General features: G+C 44.8%; 1 protein-coding gene across 2 annotated transcripts in view; it reads left to right on the top strand.

Annotated features, from left to right (window-relative positions):
• Positions 1-17,946, top strand: part of RGMB (repulsive guidance molecule BMP co-receptor b) — a 29,766-nt gene that overhangs the window by 1,954 nt on the left and 9,866 nt on the right. For both annotated transcript variants that reach the window (XM_006727791.3, XM_081826511.1), the window contains 2 exons: positions 2,859-3,124; positions 8,623-9,131. In XM_006727791.3, coding sequence (XP_006727854.2) covers positions 2,859-3,124; positions 8,623-9,131 — 775 coding nt within the window. The remainder of the gene's footprint in view (positions 1-2,858; positions 3,125-8,622; positions 9,132-17,946) is intronic.

The raw sequence follows: 17,946 nt of genomic DNA, 5'->3' as shown, positions 1-17,946 counted from the left end.
AAATAGGGTGGGTTCGTGAGCTGTGCATGTTTTTTTTTTTCAGATTAAGATGTAAAACTTTTATAAGTCATTGATTTTATGGGGGAAAATCCCTAGATTTTTCTTTATAGAATCTTAAAATCCTCCTCAACTTGCAGCATTGGAGCTGGAGGAATGGGTGCGCTACAGGCGACCATTCCAAGCTCTTGCTTTCCAAGCCCATTCGGGATCTTGCTAACAGTCCGAATTTACCCTGCGAGTCTGTCAACTGACGTAAAGACTTGAAAACAGGAACCACCTTGCGGTTTAATTGTGAAAATTAACATTTTACTCTAGCCGGCTGAACACTTATGTGGTAATAAAAAATGAATTGTTAGCCTTATAAATCTTGAGCTTGTCAAATTTTACAACAGATGAGCAATAAAGCACTTTAGAAAAAAATGAAGTTTTCCCTCTAAAGAACAGTTGCATTTCGATACCAGAATTTGCAGTGACTCAAGGACGCCCTCTATTGATAAAATAATTTAGAGCACTGTGTGTTTAAGAAACAGGATACAGAGGTGGGGGAGAAGTGGCAGGGGGAGAAATCAGAGAAAGTAATGACAGCGAAAAGACCCCAACTAAACTGAATTTGATCCTTAACTTTTGGTTATGTGTTTGAAGTATAATCAATAAAGTGGCATGCTTCTTTCATAGGGGTCGAATTAAATCTTGGGTTAAGGAAAAAGAAACATCTTACTGTTAGTCTTTGTTAGCAAAATACTTTGACTCAGAGTTGGTTACTTTTAAAAGATGTTTACCAGTATTTCACTAACTTTAGTTCATTGATTTATGTAGCCATTTCAAGAGAGTAAATTTTTGGTCTCATAGTATTTACTCCACAATACTATCTAAAAATCCTATCAGATAACTCCGCCTGCAAAAAGTCCTTTCTCCAGGCAACTCTGAAGCTATTATTAGGCATATTATGGATATACACAAGGTTTGGATTATATCTTGGGCAGGGAAAGGTGTGTTTACCACTTGAGTCATCATAGTATGTAATAGATGAGTAATGAAAAGTTACAGTAAAAATAGATAGGCATCCTTCATTAGGGACCTAGTGGTTTGTACAGTTCATAATGTGTCTAATGAGTAAGCTGGAGTGATCGAAGGTTTGCCCTCAATTATCCTAGTCCATTGATTAGCACATTGTAACGTGTGGAGTATTAACGTGTCCGCGGTTGATACGAAATTAGAGATTATGAGTAGTGAACGGGTACAGCTGCAAACTGCAATTTGGCTATAAGTGAATTTAAAATGGCAGCCCTGAGCCCCTTGGAGGAATGGCAAAGGCAAGAGTAGTCGAAGTAGCTCCTAGCCTTTGAAGCCATTCTTGAGATTAGATACCACTTCACACCTACTGATAACAAATTGGAACCTAGCATCAACCTCACAGCATGCTTTCCTATAACAACACTTGGCAACCTCTTTTCTGGCACACAATTGGGTTTTTTCCCCTCATATTTGGATCCATCCAAGTGACAAAAGTAGAAAGTGACCTGCCATTGAATTAATATACTAACAGACTATGAAAATTTGTGGAAAAGCCACCGAGCAACAAGAAATGATGGCATAATTACTCTACACTGCTTTAAAAACTCACTATCCCCATTAATCTAATTACATTGTAACCGAACACGTTGAAGTTCGCCCACTCTCAGACTCCTCCCCGCTGCTTTCAGGAAGGGAAATGTCAGAGGAACAATAATGCCAGAGCCTCTAACAGCTGCCAGCGAATTCCGCCGGGAGCTGGTGGGTACCTTCCCAGCCCATCGGATCTGTTCCGGACCGCAGGTCACATTCGGACTTCCAACGCCGCTGGGTGCTAGCTTTACCAAACGTCCGGAAAAGGCTCGGAACGCGGTTCCGCAGATGTGATTGGCTGCGAAGGGACCTGCCGCACGGCGTTCGGTAAAAGCGCCCACTTCCTCTCAGGAGCCGGAGCTGGAGCGGGAGGGACAGAGTGGGGGTGATTTAAAACACACACACACACACGCGGGAGGGACAGAGTGGGGGTGATTTAAAACACACACACACACACGCGGGAGGGACAGAGTGGGGGTGATTTAACACACACACACACACACACACACACACACACACCAAAAAACCTTAGGGGGAAGTTGAACCCAATCAACATTAATTAAAGAGAAAAAAGCCGGTTCTTTTGTAACGCCGGCAAAAGAGAGTTGCCGTCGCCAGTGTCTGTAGGGCACAAGGAAACAGATCGCGGAAAGGGGTGAAGGGGAGAGAAGAGGAGGGAGCAGGAGGGAGGCTGGGCCCGGGCACGGCGGACTGGACTCGCAGCCGGCGGACGCGGAACTCGAATTACAATGAGCAAGCCGAGGGCGGGAGGAGGTGCGGGGGGCGGGCGCTTTGGGCCTGCGAGTGGCGGGCTGGGCCCAGAGGACCCGCATTTACGGCCAATGGGGTGGGAGGGAGGGGTTCGGCCGTGGGTGGGGACGACGTGGATTGGCGCACGCAGGGAGGGCGGAGCGGCAGTGCGGGGCTGAGATTGATTGACCGCGGGGCCGCCGCACAGAGATATCCGGGCTGCCGGCGGCTGCTTGCTAGGGCTGGGCGCGCCTCCAGTGGGTCCACGCCCGCTGAGCCCACGCTGGCCGGGACCGGGGCGCCCGCGCTTTTGGGGCCAGGCTCGGCACTAAGCTCACCGTCTTTGTGTCTTCTCTCCCGCCCGCTCTGCCCCGCCCGCCGCCTCCGGCCGCCGCGATGCCGCTGCGCCCCTTTGCCGCCGCCGCCGCCGCCGCCTCGCTCCGCCCGCGGCGCGCTTTTCGCTGCGGCGGTGGCGGCGGCCCGTATCCGACGCGGGCCTGAAGGAGGAAGAAGAGGAAGCGAGGTGCGTCCCACGGTCCATGCCGCAGCCACAGCCACGAACCCGACACGGCGCCCGCGCCGCCGCCCTCGCCGGAGCCCACGAGACCTGCATGGACGGGCATGGGCTTGAGAGCAGCACCTTCCTGCGCCGCTGCCGCCGCGTCCGCTGCTGCCGCCGGGGCTGAGCAGCGCCGCCGCCCCCAGCTCTGCCCGCCGCCCCTGGCGTTGCTGCTGTTGCTGCTGCTCAGCCTCGGGCTGCTCCACGCAGGTATGAGGCGCGCGCGCGAGGGGAGCCAGCCCCAAGGCCGAGTGCTTTGTTCCCAAACACCCCCGGTCCCGAAGGCACACGCTGGGGCAGCAGGGCGGCGTGGCGTGGTGAGACAGGAGAGGCCTCACGGGCTCCAGACCTGCACTTTTGCCGGGCTCGCGGCGCAGCGGCAGGAACACACCCGCGGGTGGTGCGGCGCGCCCACGGCGCAGTGGAGCGGCCTCTTCCCCTCCCTCTTACTCCTTCCTCCGCCCCACTCCAGTTTCCCCGCCTTCGGCTGGGACCGTTGATAAATCTCCTTCCCGGCAGCCGCTTATCAAAGATTTAGAGGGTGGGGGCGACGGGGCCTGCGCCCCCGAGACAAATGTTCCGGGTGCTTTATTGCTCACTGCATTGGTGTTTTCTGAAAGTCAGGCTGGGATCAGGTTTCCGCCGCCGCCGCCCCCTTCGAGGGGAGACAAGGAGCCTTGTGCTGCTTCTCTGGAGTTGGGGGTGGCGATGAGGGGAAGAAATCGCCCCAGATGTAAAGATTTTCACCGGAATTTGAAAACCTGGGGGTTAATCTCGAAGTAACTTAAACGTCTTTAAACAGGGATTTCTTTCGTATTTGCGAAAGCTGCTTTTAATTCAGCTTGTCACCCTCTTTGGAGAAACCAGTGCTTTGTGGCTCGCCGCGTGTTTGCGGGTTCCAGGAGGGGTTGACAGATCTCACAAGGCTTTCTGGAGGCCGGCGCTTCCTCTATGGAAGCAGGAGTGAGTTATCTGTTCTTAGCGAAGTAGGCCTGCAGATGAGCCTTCTAGCAGGTGATACTTATTTTTCTTGTGAAATAAGTTGCATTAATACAATGATCTATGTCAGTTGCATCTCAAAGCGCGGGGAGGGGAGAATTTCTAGGACGGTCTTTCTAAGTAAGTACCACGTCTAGGAGTTTGTCTAAAGAATTTATTTAATGCCAGATTGAAAGATAAACTCTTATTTGAGAACAGCTAGAGCATTAGATAAATTTTTCTTAGAGACCTTTTTTGTCCTGTATTTTATGACAGCAGTCTCAACGCTCTCTGATCTGGAGAATCCTGAACTGTAATGCCACCCTCCTGTGTGGAGTAGTATTTATTTATTAAGTCATACCAGCCTTGCTAAAAATGTGGGAGGTTTTTAAGTAATGGGGAAAAAATGTGGCATTTGAGGAGACTTAATTTACTTTTCGTAACTTTGCATTGTGATGGAACAGCTGCGTTTTAACGCTCACTTGGGGAAACAGGGTGTAACATTAAGTTTTACAGTATTAAGGCTTTAAATGAGTGACTTTAGAATCTTAGAAAGTAATGGCAACCTGCTTATGGTCACATGGAAATTTTTAATGATGTGTCAAAAGATACATTCAGGAGTGTTTTGTGTGAAGAATTTGTCTTCACAATGTCAAAGTGTATGTTTCTTGAAAGGGAAATTGAAGTATTAGGTAGGACTGTGTGCCCCTCATGACTGCTTGGATATTGTTTCCCTTCGTTGTCAGAGGGTACTAAGACAAGATTGGAATGTGGTCCTTGAAGATTTCTTTTCTGGCCAGTTATGAAAAAGTTGTTTTAATGTTTAATGTAAGGTGCCTTATTTCAAGAACTTGGGATGTGAAACTCTTCTCCATATCTTCCTGTGTCTTCACTAAAGTCACCATTGGATTCTACCTAGAGTTTCCATGGTGAGTGATATCTGTGAACAGCTTGTTGGGGTGGAATGATTAATTTGGTTACAGAAAAAAAGGGCTCCTTTTGAAAGATTTCTTTGAAGAGTGTTGCTATTGAAATGCAAGGATTGTTTCTCCTCAGAGCCTAGCGTAGTGCTCTTTGCAGATGGGCTACCATATGTTTTATGCCTGGATCCATATAATTTGCCTCAGCACCCCATATGGCCCTGCATTTCACTTAATTCAGCTTCAGCATATCTTATTTCTTTTATTATAAACTGGTGATTGTGCTGCAAATTCACACATGCAGTCCTGGCATCAAGGAAATGGTCTTGAATGGTGAGGTCTTTGAATCATTAACGAAGGCTGTAGACCCACAAATCCTTTAGCACTTTCATTAACTGGAATGAAAACACTATCACACCAATCGTGGATCATCTGACTTGAAAAATGGAGACATCTGTAACTGCAGATTTTGTTTTCTGCCCTAGGAAATGAAAAAAGTCCTTTCATACTCCCCCCCGCCAAGCAAACCTGTACAATTCCTGAATGGAGATGCAATATGGGAGTTACTTGCTTACTCATACTCTTCATGGCTTTGTTGGCTACATCCTTGAGATTGTTTCTGCTCTACATTGTCTTGGCATCTTGACAGGAAGCTTACTTTACCGCCTGTAACAGGCAAAGTGTGCACTGTCATTATAAATTCATGAAGCCTGGATATTTCTGGGTGTATTCTGTATGCTGCAAATTAGTCATTATACAGGAGCCTGTGATGGGGCTGAAACTGCTGACCCAGATGCACTCTCTAGTTAGCCTTCCTCTTTTCCCATCGTCTCTCTTTGAAAAGGCTGTTAGAAACCTCATCCCACACAAAAGAACCCAAGGAGTTCTTTTTGATGTGACATTTATCAAAAGAATCAGCACCTGCCTGCTAGGAAAAAGGGCGGGGTGAGGACAAGGAAAAAGGAGGTGGGAATCTATATTCTGATTCTCTTCTGCATCTCATGCTCTTCTTACTTTGCATATTTTATGACTATTTAAAATAATTATAAGTAAATGTATGCTCGGATAGATTTTATAGACCATAAAAAGAACAAATAGGCATTGCAGGTTCAGCGGAAAGTTCTTGTGCTGTCATTTATTCGTAGTCTAGGAGGTGTTCATTACTGACTGATCTTGGCCCAGTTTTCATTTCCTTGCTTTCTGCTTGCTGTGAATTTCATTTAAAAAGAAAAAAATAATTGATACAATAGTGAAGTCTTCTTTTAAGCTATCAGCTATTGTTGTGAGAATCAGGAATTTAGAGATTTGAGCTGAGGAAGGAAAAGGAGATTTGAAGAAAGGCACTTTATCCTGGGCTTCGTTCTAGCTATTTATGATCCAGCCACAACAAGGCCTTTAGTAGCCCTTTGTCTTGATTTTTCCCATCTGTAAAATGGCTTTAATGCCTTTGAGGTTGTTGGTTGGCTTTTGGTTTTTTGAGTCAAACAGTTGAAAATGACTTGATCTAATTTGGAGAGAGGAATTCTGTAAATATAGGAGCTGCTTTTGTCAACTCTAGAATGAGCCAACGTGAGGTAGGCCAAACACATGAAGGTGTTTTTGTGATTATTTTTTTTTTAAGTGTGATTTAGTGATAGCTCTAAGTCCATAGCCCCAAAACGTTGAGAGAGAGTGTGTGTGTGTATGTGTGTGTGTGTGGTGTGTGGGTGTGCGGGTGTGTGTGTATGTATTCCTCCCCCCAGGTTAGAGTACCCAATCTAGACTACATTTTTCTCTTCTTGGTCTTTGAAATGTAAAAATAGTGGGGGAGGTGGCTTGAGAGGTTGTCATCCTCCAGTCTTTTCTGCTGAACTCAAGCCAGAAACAGAGATTACGGGTTATTCCATTAAGGTTTAAAAGCATTTTAATACTGAAAAGATTAAAGTATTTTTCTAAAGTTTTAAGTCTTCTTCAGATGAAGTCCTAAATCTTGATATTATTCTGAAGTTTATGTCCACATCTTAAAATAATTATGTATTTAATAATACTCTGATTTTTTTTCCCTCCTCACCTAGAATAGGAATTATAAAATCTTTTATGCCTGGAAAAGATCACAGAAACAACCTCCTCATTTCTCAGCTGAGGAATCTAAGACTTGAAAGTTTTGAAACTTTCTCCAGTGTAGAGACCTAAAAAGAATGTTTAAATAACACAAAGTATGTGTTAAAGTAAGTTTCTATAAAACCTGAGGTGGATGATTAGGAAAAGTATTTTCTTTTTCAGTAATTCCAGCATTCCCACTTTATGGACCAGAATATAAAACTGATTGGCACACACAACTGACCTAGTATTGGCCATTCTTGCATCTTTTTATGCTTTGAGAGGTTTTTAATTAAAAAAAAAAAGATTTTATTTATTTTTTTATTTGAGAGAGAGACTGCACATGCGGGGGCCAGCGGGGGGGGGGGGGGTTGTGCAGGAGGAGCAGAGGAAGAGGGACTAGCAGACTCCACACTGAGCCCAGCATGGGGCTCAATCCCAAGATGATGAGACCATGACCTGAGCCCAAATCAAGAGTTGGGTGCTCAACCAACTGAGCCACCCAGGCACCCCTTAATTTTTTTATATGAGAAGCTAGTGGCAAAACATCATTTGAAAATTGACTTTAAAAAGTGAGGCAGTAATAGTTGTTTTTTTTTTTAATTCATTTTAGCTTTGCTTAAATCATTAGGTGTATCTGAACTGTCGACTTAAGGAACAAAGTCATTTGTATATACTCTAAGAATTCTGTGTGCTGTAGTTCCCCGGTTCTCTTTCTGATAAAACAGTCAGTGGAATCCTCTGTCCGTGTAGCATGATTTCAATTTGGGGTCCTTTTTTGATTCATTGTACCTTTCCTGATGGGCTGCTTGGGATCTGGGATCCAGTGGTAGTGGATATTAAGGGAGAAGTAAATACACAGCTTGATCAAATAAATGAGTCACTTTATTTTTTTAAGAGAACAGTTACATTTTGTAGCATCCAGGAGATTGTCAATTTATATACAGTTAATAAACACCCCTAAAGAAATGCAGAATAACTTAGCACCTGGATTTTTTATTATCCTGTAGCTGTACCAGAATCAGGTAAAGGTGTTTTAGCTAACCATGCTGTAATTTAGGTGTCCCTACCTAAGGTGTGGAACCTTAATCGCGGTTTTCTGCATCGACCCCATGCTTTCCAAAGCAAATGACTTAACGCCCTTTTCAAAATCAAAACAAAGTTCACATCTTTGGCTTGGCCTTGGAGTTGAGCAAAGGAATCTTTCTCAGAATCTAAACAATAGCAAAGTTGATAAGATATCCATTTAGCCATTCCCCGGTAATTTTAACATAAGAATACTGGGCTAGACTCATGTGCACTCACAGCGGCTCATGATTTCAAGTTTTAAGGTAACTAATTGCGGGCAGTTTTTCTCCCAGTGGCTTAATTTGTGAGAGACACAGAAGCACAATGCAACCCTATTTCTTTTTTTTTTTTTTAAAGATTTTATTTATTTATTCATTAGAGACAGAGAGAGAGAGGCAGAGGGAGAAGCAGGCTCCCAAGGAGCAGGGAGCCCGATGCGGGACTCGATCCCAGGACCCTGGGATCATGACCTGAGCCGAAGGCAGACACTTAACCATCTGAGCCACCCAGGCGCCCAATGCAACCCTATTTCTGAAGGCCTTCTGAAAATCGAGGATGTGAAATCGAACAAACAGTTCCCAAAGGGGAATGTCCTTTTCTCATGGTGCCTCAGGCAGTTACGGAGCATTCAGAAAACGTTGGGTCTTCTCTTCTTGCTCACAGGTGACTGCCAGCAGCCGGCCCAGTGTCGAATCCAGAAGTGCACCACGGACTTTGTGTCTCTGACTTCACACCTGAACTCTGCCGTCGACGGCTTTGACTCGGAGTTTTGCAAGGCCCTGCGCGCTTATGCTGGCTGCACCCAGCGGACTTCGAAAGCCTGCCGTGGGAACCTGGTGTACCATTCTGCTGTGTTGGGGATCAGTGACCTCATGAGCCAGAGGAACTGTTCTAAGGATGGACCCACATCCTCGACCAACCCTGAAGTGACCCACGACCCTTGTAACTATCACAGCCACGCAGGAGCCAGAGAACACAGGGGCGGGGATCTGAACCCTCCCAGTTACCTTTTTTGTGGCTTGTTCGGAGATCCTCACCTGAGAACTTTCAAGGATCACTTTCAGACGTGCAAAGTGGAAGGAGCCTGGCCGCTCATAGATAATAACTATCTTTCGGTTCAAGTGACGAATGTGCCTGTGGTCCCTGGATCCAGTGCTACCGCTACAAATAAGGCAAGTACACTTTTTTCCTTCTGACTGAGAACTGTTGGATTCTTCAGGCAATTTTTTTTTCTTCAGATGATTTTTGAAGTATGCTACAAAAGACCTAGTTTAAAAGGAACTTTTTCTTGTTCTTGACAAGCAATTAACAAGGTGAATGGAGGAGTAAATGAAAATTATTTAGTAAAGAATTTCTCACTGGAATCCTAGGGCTTATGTAAAATGTGGGTCTAAGTTTAAGCAGTGATATGAAAAATTAAAACACAAGCTGAGGTTTTATGAAAAGACAGGCCCGTTTAATGGAAAAATGTATACTTATGTATGCTTTTTTTTTTTAATCTGTGATGTCTTTTTTGAGGGTGACTCTTGTCACTTTGATTTCTAAATCGATATTCCGATTTTTCGGATAACTCAAGTGAGTGTTCGGAGTAAAGAAAGTTCTGAAACCTGGGGCAATAGCCCATCAGGAAACGTAATTTATTGGAAATTTGGAAACTGTAGTAAAATATAATGGCTATAAGCCAGCTTCCTAGTTGCAAACCCACAATTGTGTTTTCATTCTTAACCTTGTTGTGACTAAGCCATTTTAGAATTGGATATTGTAGAGCAGTGATGTATGTAATCTCAGGATAACAACTGAATGAAGACGCTGAGGGGAAAACTGACAAAATTAAGTTAAACTTACCCTGCCTAGCTGCCCGCCTGTCTGTGTTCTTGTTTGTTTGTTGTTTTAAAGAAACACATACTTAATAGAGATCACTTAAACCAACTTTAAGGCACCGATGTCAGTGCAAGTAGGTGAAGGGCTAGGAACGAGGTTCCCGTTTGCCAGTGAGTGCTAATTCAGGCATTGGTAAGTAAATGTAGAGGTCAGAAAAAAGACTGTCCCAAGTAACTAGCTCTTTCCCAGTCTCCCCTAATCACAAAAATCACACAGACTGTCTCATCTTGCTCCATTTCCTTTATTCATCAGTTGCTTTAGACTAAAATGTAATTGAAAAGGATCAAGCTTTTGTAATATTTATGATGTTCTTTTGATTCCAAGACACTCTCCCTTGCTTCCAAACATGTGTGGCCTATTTTTTAAGCGAATTTAAATTATTTTACTTGGCATTTTGAGGAGGTAATTTTACAGCGCCTCCAGAGATATCTGGAGACACCCCGGGGGTGTCACAAATCTAAGATTAGAAGTCATTGCTCTGAACAAAGAAGTCTGTTACATTAGTCCAGACATCTTAGGGGAACTCAAAAATGTTTACACTTCAACTCCCAATAAAAGCCCAGGCTTGCCTTTCCAAATCCTACATCTCAAATAAACCTTCCCTCCTCTGGTTTTTATAAGTATTTAAATAATTTTTCCTATCTGTATATTAAAATATGTGTTGGCTCTAAGTTATGGTAGAAAGTTACACAATTATGAAGTTACAAAACAAACCATGGCCAAAAATCCATCATTACTGCAGTGTCCTAGGGCATAAAACCTGGGAATAGTCTTCGGGAAAACGTGAGACTGAAAATTCAAGAAGGCAGTTCCACTGGGAATGGAGAAAGTCATAATTGACGGTGTAGATAACTGAGGGCTTGGATGGCTGTCAGCAGTACTTTGGAGATAAGCAGGTGCTTTGTGCATGGGAAAATATTGGTTCTTTTCACAAGCCCCAAATTTAATTTTCCATGCCTTCCATCCAGTCACGTGTCACTTCTGCTTATTAATCAGCTTTTCAAAATTCTGTACTTTTTACTGATCATGGTGGAATTATTTGGGGACCACCAGTTACCTTTTGAGTAAAGATATTATATGAATGGAACAATTGACACTGAAATACTTTAGGTCAGTCCATCTCGGTTGTGATCAGGTCTATCATCATTCATCGTTTTTAGCAAATGAGTAAGAAGTACAGCTTTGTTTCCGCCCCTCCCTTGCAAGTTTGATAAGGATCAAAAGTTTCACCCTTTGCAAAACGGATATGGGAGGCAAGTTGTCCTCTGACTTAAATTCCAGCAGACAGTGAGAATACTCGGTCTTGAAGCGCACTGTTGGAAAGTAGTTCCCACATCTGGTGACCACGCTGTTCAGGAGCAGATGACTCTCTGGCTTCATGACCTCTGGTAGTTGTGAGGTTTTTGTCCTTTTTTTTTTTTTTTGCAACTCTCTCCAAAGCTCCCAAAAGCATCTGGAAGGTTACTGCTGAAGACTTATCTCAGTGCTGGTATGACCTATGCTGGTGAAACACAACTAAAGGCCTAAAATTTTGCAGCGTAATTTCCTTTTACCTACCCAGGGCCAAAATGAAACCTTATAAAAAAAAAAGAAAAAAAATCAGATCTTTTGGGAACTTATTTCATATGTACTTTTGCCTCAGAGCATTTTTATTTTTATTACCATCATTTTTTCATTGTTTAGAATTTTTAAGTGTACTGCAGTACTTTTTAAAAAAATCTTTGAGAAGATTTTTTTTGTATGAGCCTCCGCTTGACTGAGCCCTCAAACACATACATAGACCAGCTACTTGGTAACTTAGCATCGCACTCGGCAGATACTGTATCGTACTTGAGGCCAAGGATTTTTAATGACCCATGTGCTCAGTGTCACTAGATTGAAAAGCTGACCAGTGCTGTGGTAGAGGTTGGCCAACTGTGCTGCTAAAATTGTCTGAGAGCACTCATTCATTTCACTACCTTCAGCGCCGAACTAAATCACTGGTCCTGGTTGGCAGGAGCAGTGAGGTCCTTAAGACAGTTCCTCAGTCCTGGGAACGTGGCTTCTTGAGTGAGCCCTCTTCAAGGTCCTCTTTGTGATCGCTAGCTGCCCCTGAGTACCTTTCTCTCATCACAAAAAGACAAAAGGGGGGGGGGGCGGGAATCTAAACGGAATGAAAGAAAGTGAAGTCGTCTGTATTCAAGGGGCCATTTCTCAGCTAAGCCTTTTCCTTTGTCCACATAGCAAGCAGTGAGTTCAGGGCAGCTAGACCTGCAGCACTCAGCAGTGTGGCCTTAGCTCCCGCCCGTCTGCTTTCTGTCCCCCCTTCCCTGGGGAACTTAGTGTGGTTTTCCAGTTGGTCACAGTGCATACAGGTATGCTTCCTCAAGGCCACTCGTGCTGTTAGGCTCTCCACCAGCCTGTTTGGCTCCCTCTCTTCAGAGGAGTCTTGTGCGGTTGCTACTTCGCCAGGTAGGTGTGTTCCTAAAGGGGAGGCCAGGGCTAGCTTTTTATTTCCACCCCAGGGGCTGCGGGGCTTTCTGGCACACCTCCATGCCTCAGCTGAGATCCATACCAGCTCTGGGCCATCTTCCCCACCTTTGGTTGTGAGCAGCAGCTTCAGGCCTGCAGGCCCTGGAGAAGAGAGATGAGAGGGACAAGCTTAGAACTGGCAGAGTTGGCTAAATAGGAAAGAGAAGCAGGTTTTGTTTTTAGGGGAGGAGGAAACTATTTAGGTTCCAAAGAGGACACGTGTACCTAGCTCCCCTGGGCCTCAGGTAAATAGGCTAGATCACCTGTGCAGATAATTATCTTCTGTACCACCTCTTGCACATTCTTTTTGCCAGCCCCTTCATCTCCTCTTGACTTCACTCTGTGTATCTGTGTATTTCTCTTTAAGTGGACTTATATGCCATGATTACAGAAAGTGATTCTGGAGTGAACTTTCTGGGAAGATTCTGTACTTTACAGATATATTCATATATTCCTAGCAGCCTGTATTAAGATTGCCAGTCTCTCGGGTACATTTAAAGTGATTCCTTTTCCAAAAAATTTCAGGAATGCATTTATTGTACACCTAAACAATGGGAATACTTTTTAAACTTATTTTTTTTACAAGTACTTTGGATACCTTTGGTTTATTTTTCTATTTGTTTTAACGTAATCATGTCCTTTTTCATCACTCCAGCTTTGTCATCCTGTCCTTCAATCTCAGTAAAACAAAATTATGAGTAGGAGAGGAGATGGGGGTTGACAGCAGGTTCCTTTATAGATCGGCTACAGAATTTTCCATGCTTCCTCCTTCAGTGAGAAAAGGTGGTTTACCTTAAAGTGTTTGCATTTGGGAAAGAGGTGTGTTGTTTGTCTTGCCCAAGCCAGGTGACTGCAGGCCAGGTGGGTGAGCGCTCTGACGTGCCTTGCGCGCTCCTGCTATGGCTCTGGGCTTCCAGCTCCTGGTAATCCCATGGGCAGGAGCACCAGCGCCTCTCCAAAGCATGGGAAGAGGGCAGGCCCAGCAGTTACCTATTTTTTGAAGTCCGTAATTATCCCTAAAATCCAGATTCCAGCTACTTTCTGGGAAATGCCTGAAAACTTGGTCTGGTTGATGATACTAGAGATGTAGGAAGACTTTAGATTGTTCGGTTCATTCTTGCTTTCTGTCTCCTTCAAACTGTGTAACCCAAGGTGTTTCCTCGTGATACATCGTACTCCCTTATGGGGTCCTAGAACCTGACTTGGGTCCTCTCCTCTCTTCTGATGCCCCTTTGCATGTAGATGTTATTCCATATAGTACATGGGCAGGTAAACCAGTATTCTGGACCCTTTCTCTGTTGGTTACAAAAGCAAAGCCTGACGTGCCTGCATTTCAAAGATTGTTCACTGTCATTTTAAGCAATCTCTGGATCAAGGTTGGAGAAACCACCCTCTTTGGACCCCAGGCCTAGCGCATTTTCTTTGTGGCCAAGTTTTTGTCCCCTATTATGTTTTTATTTGTTTGTTTGTTTTTTAAAGATTTTATTTATTTATTTGAGAGAGAGAATGAGAGACAGAGAGCATGAGAGGGAGGAGGGTCAGAGGGAGAAGCAGACTCCCTGCTGAGCAGGAAGCCCGACGTGGGACTCGATCCCGGGACTCCAGGATCATGACCTGAGCCGAAGGCAGTCGCTTAACCAACTGAACCACCCAGGCGCCCCCCTATTATGTTTTTAGTATCTTTGTGGAGATCATCTGAGCTACACAATGGTGATCATTCTTATTTTTATCGACTCAAGAAGATGCCTCGTACTTTGACGGCAGGATTGTATTTTGAATATATGGACACTGTTCTTGCATGTTGCATTGTTAGGAGGGGACAGTGACATTTTCTTTGAGAATATAGAGCCCTTTCTTTCCAGAGATCACAAACTTTCTGGCAGATATATTGTAACTAATTTTTAAAGGCTAAAATTGCTCTTTCTTTTGTTGGGATTACCTGTTACGCAGGAAATTCTTGCCATCTCTTTATAATTGTTCCTTGTCTTGGTCCTCATTTTTTGCAAAAATGGTTACCAAAAAAAATACTGATTGAGGCATATTGGGGAACAGATGGGGAAGAAGTTTGCAGTTGTAGCTTCCTGCTCAGTGTAATCATTTCTCTGATAAAAACGTATGATTAACGCAGCACTGTCACACATCATATGGCCTCCTTTGGGGGTGGGGGGGCGGTGAGGGAGATGCAGAGGTGATTTCAGTCTCTGTCTCAATCTAAGCACATAACAAACCTGCAGCAGTCGGTGGAGCATTGTGGGGCTTGTGTGTAAAACTAGCCATTCGAGGTTTCTTTCTAGAACATTGGTAGGCTGGTTCTAGGTGTTTCTAGAACATTTGTAAGCTGGTTCAGGTGTTTCTACTTAGCAAGTTGTCACAGGGGTCAAGAAGGGGCCAGAGAGATGGGCTGATGTACCCTGGGCATTATCTCTCCACCTGGTCGCTGTCACAGGTCACTGTTTTTACTCCTGGGATTTGGCATGGTCTCCCTTTCCACCTACCACAGTCATGGTGGCCCCTCACTTACGCCTGGATCTCCTTATTCCCATAGGGTCTAGAACCCTGGCTTACACCTAGATTTCCTTATTTCCAGCAGGGTCTGGAACCCTGGCTGCCACTTTTAAAAGGTTGTTGGTCTTTAATACCAAAAGCTTTCTAGAATTTGACTGTCAGAGTCTCCAATTCTTAAATTCATTTTTCTGGGTCCTATCTCATTTTTAAAAACCATGAAAGCATGTCATCAATGACCTTCTCCTCCCTGAATTTACTTATTGTAGAAACAATATTGAAACAGTAAAGAATAGTTTTTAGAAGAGCAGAAGTCAGCTATAAATCTAGGTGGTAATGTTCTTATTTTATCCTTTTCCATCTCCATGTTTGTATTGGGTATAAGATTTTAGGCTCAGGAACTACCTAACTTTGTTTCATACAGGTTCAGCAAATTTTCTGTGGAGGTAAAAGGATTTCCAAGTAATTGGGGGGCGGGCAGAAAATGGAGGAGAAATTATTTGCCTGTATGGTATATCCCGAAGCATGAAAGATCATTTTGTAAGATAAATGGGCCTACCTTGGTTATTGTTCATGCTGTACTTTTTTTTTTTTTTTAAGATTTTATTTATTTATTTGAGGGGGGGGCAGTGAGCGTGCGTGCATGAGCGGGGTGCAGGGGCAGAGAGAGAGCAGACCCCCTACTGAGCAAGGAGCCCAACGTGGAGCTCGATCCCAGGACCCTGGGACCGTGACCTGAGCCGAGCCTCAGGCAGATGCTTAACCAGCTGAACCACCCAGACGCCGCTATGCTGTACTTTCTGTACAGGCTACATCATCGTATTGTCCGTGTGCATTTAAATACCCTGGGTAATGAGTCTTGTACCATCTTAATTCTCTAGAATGAAGAGACTTAAAGATGTTAGTAGAAACCATCTAAAATTGTGTAAAGTTTATATCCGCATATCTCCTAAGTCCTGTATTTTGAATCATCCTTCACTGTGCCACTCCCTCTGTCCCAGCTGTGGTTTAGAAGGAGGAGGAGACTTTGAGAATATCCCGCATTTGTAAATGAACATAACCCATCTCCTGCCCAAGCCAGGCAGGTTTCCATCACGGCGCCTGCCGGCGGGGGGGGGCCTCTTTAAAACAGAGCCAGGCTCCTGCATGGTTGAACCGAGCGGCACAGGCCAAGTCTGATGCACAGCTGAGCGTTACAGCTTCTTTTACTGTCACGTTTCCCAGTGTCTGTCTCTGCCCTGTTAAATTTTCTTTGAGTTAACATTCTGAGAGGAAGGGGCGAGAAGGAAACATTGGATGGTTGGTACTTTTCTGTTGGCTTCAGTTAATGCTAACCAAACAGTTTCTGCCAGCGCGGCATGTGGCCCCAGGAAGTTACCTACAGTAGTGAACAATGCAGAATCTACCTTCCCCATTCTGTCCAGATTTGTTCGCACTGCAGTAGAACTTGCTCTTCCACTGTTTTGAATTTTGTGTTCTCGTGGGTGGGGTAACGGAAGAACTTTTTAAACTGCTCAACTTGACAGTGATAACAAGAATAGCAACACGCATCTAAGGTACAGACTTGAACTGTGAAAACACGGCACTGTTGCTTGTAGGAAGAGCTTTCGGCGAAACTGGGTCTGTGGCGAGAGGAGTTCTTTGTGTCCAAGTTAGCTGGTTATTTTGAGAGTGGAAGCCAAAAGAATGTTTGGCCAATTCTGGTGGGGTTGTTTGAGTGTTAGAACAGTCTGTGTACTGTGGGTAGATTGATAGGACAACATTTAAACACTAAATTCTCCCCTGCTCTGCATCGGCTCCTGAAATATAGGGGGTCCGGGTTTAATGTCTACACCGAAAGGCGTGTGAGAGTGCATCCATGCGTTGCCCTCTGCGCTTGTGTGCTCCTGCTCTCTTCCTCTCTCGCTGCCTCAGGCCGATGAAGACCGAGGATATTGTTTTGTAGCATTTCAGTTAACTGGCTTGAAATAGAGGGTTGTTGCCTCTAACCTCCTCTTTCCTGAATGGGCTTTTTTTTTTTTTTTAATAGCCCTGGGAACTTGAAATTGAACCTAGAAGTGGTAGGGTGTGAGTGTACTGTAAAGACCTTCAAGCCCTTTTACTTTTTTCAGTTTTGAGAGGTGATTTAAAGTGATCGGAGGTTGTGATTTCCTAATCCCCATTGCTTCGGGCAACAGCTATGCTGAACCAAGGCCTAGAGCTGTTTGCCAGAGGTCCTGCTCTAGGGCCTCAGGATCTGTGGCCCTGCCCCCTCCCCCACAGGGGATCCCTGAAGGCAAGACCTGTTAGGGCAGATCCCGGCCCCTAGAGTTACTGCCTCCAGCCCTGGCTCTCACCTTTCAAAATACTTCTGGCCTCTGGTCAGAAGCCTAGTGGCAGCTGAGGCCTGTAATACTGTCCACACATACCTAACTTCCCATCTAGAAGCATCGTGAGTCCCTACACGTGCTGGCCTCCTTATAATGCGAAGTCTGAACAGAGCAAACAGACATGTACCATGTTGAGTCCTCTGAGTGGCTAAGACTCGAGGACTCGAGGACTTTCCTCCGCATGCCCAGCGCAGCATGGCTCTGGTCTGTACAAGGAAGCTGGCAAGTTTCACTGTCTCGGAGCCTATTTATACTTCCAGCCTTTCTTGTCTTCTGTCTACAGAAATTACTCTTTGGAAGTCGACATTTTTGTGCCTCTTTCATGTATCATCCGGGGCCTGCTTCCCTTTCACTCTTGCATATTCTTTCCAGCCACTGAGCTTCATGCTTCTCCTCTGGACCACCCTAGGAGCCTCAGCCGTGGGTGTCCTTCGCCTCTGCTTTGGTTTCTTCTTTCTCTGTCTGTTGCCAAGAAGCCCTCCAGCAGCCAAGGCAGCCCTTGTTCCTGCATGTATTACCTGGGGCAACACTGAAGACTAAATAAAGCTGATCCATTCCATTTCTCTGGAATCCTGGAAGTGCTCCTAGAACAGAGCTTTGTGCAAAGAGATTCTGAGGGTAGAGAAACCTATTTTGAGACCTCTTTTGAAAGTATCAGGCCCTTAAGCGCTCATTCCAGCCCTAAGAGGAGTCTAGGGTAAGATTTTTCATCTGCTGCCTTCCC

The sequence above is a fragment of the Leptonychotes weddellii genome, chromosome 7 (assembly GCF_054177405.1).
Source record: "Leptonychotes weddellii isolate Sample4059 chromosome 7, ASM5417740v2, whole genome shotgun sequence".
Lineage (NCBI taxonomy): Eukaryota > Metazoa > Chordata > Mammalia > Carnivora > Phocidae > Leptonychotes > Leptonychotes weddellii.
Note: the sequence above shows the minus strand (reverse complement) of the source record. Positions and strands in the feature narration are given on the sequence as shown.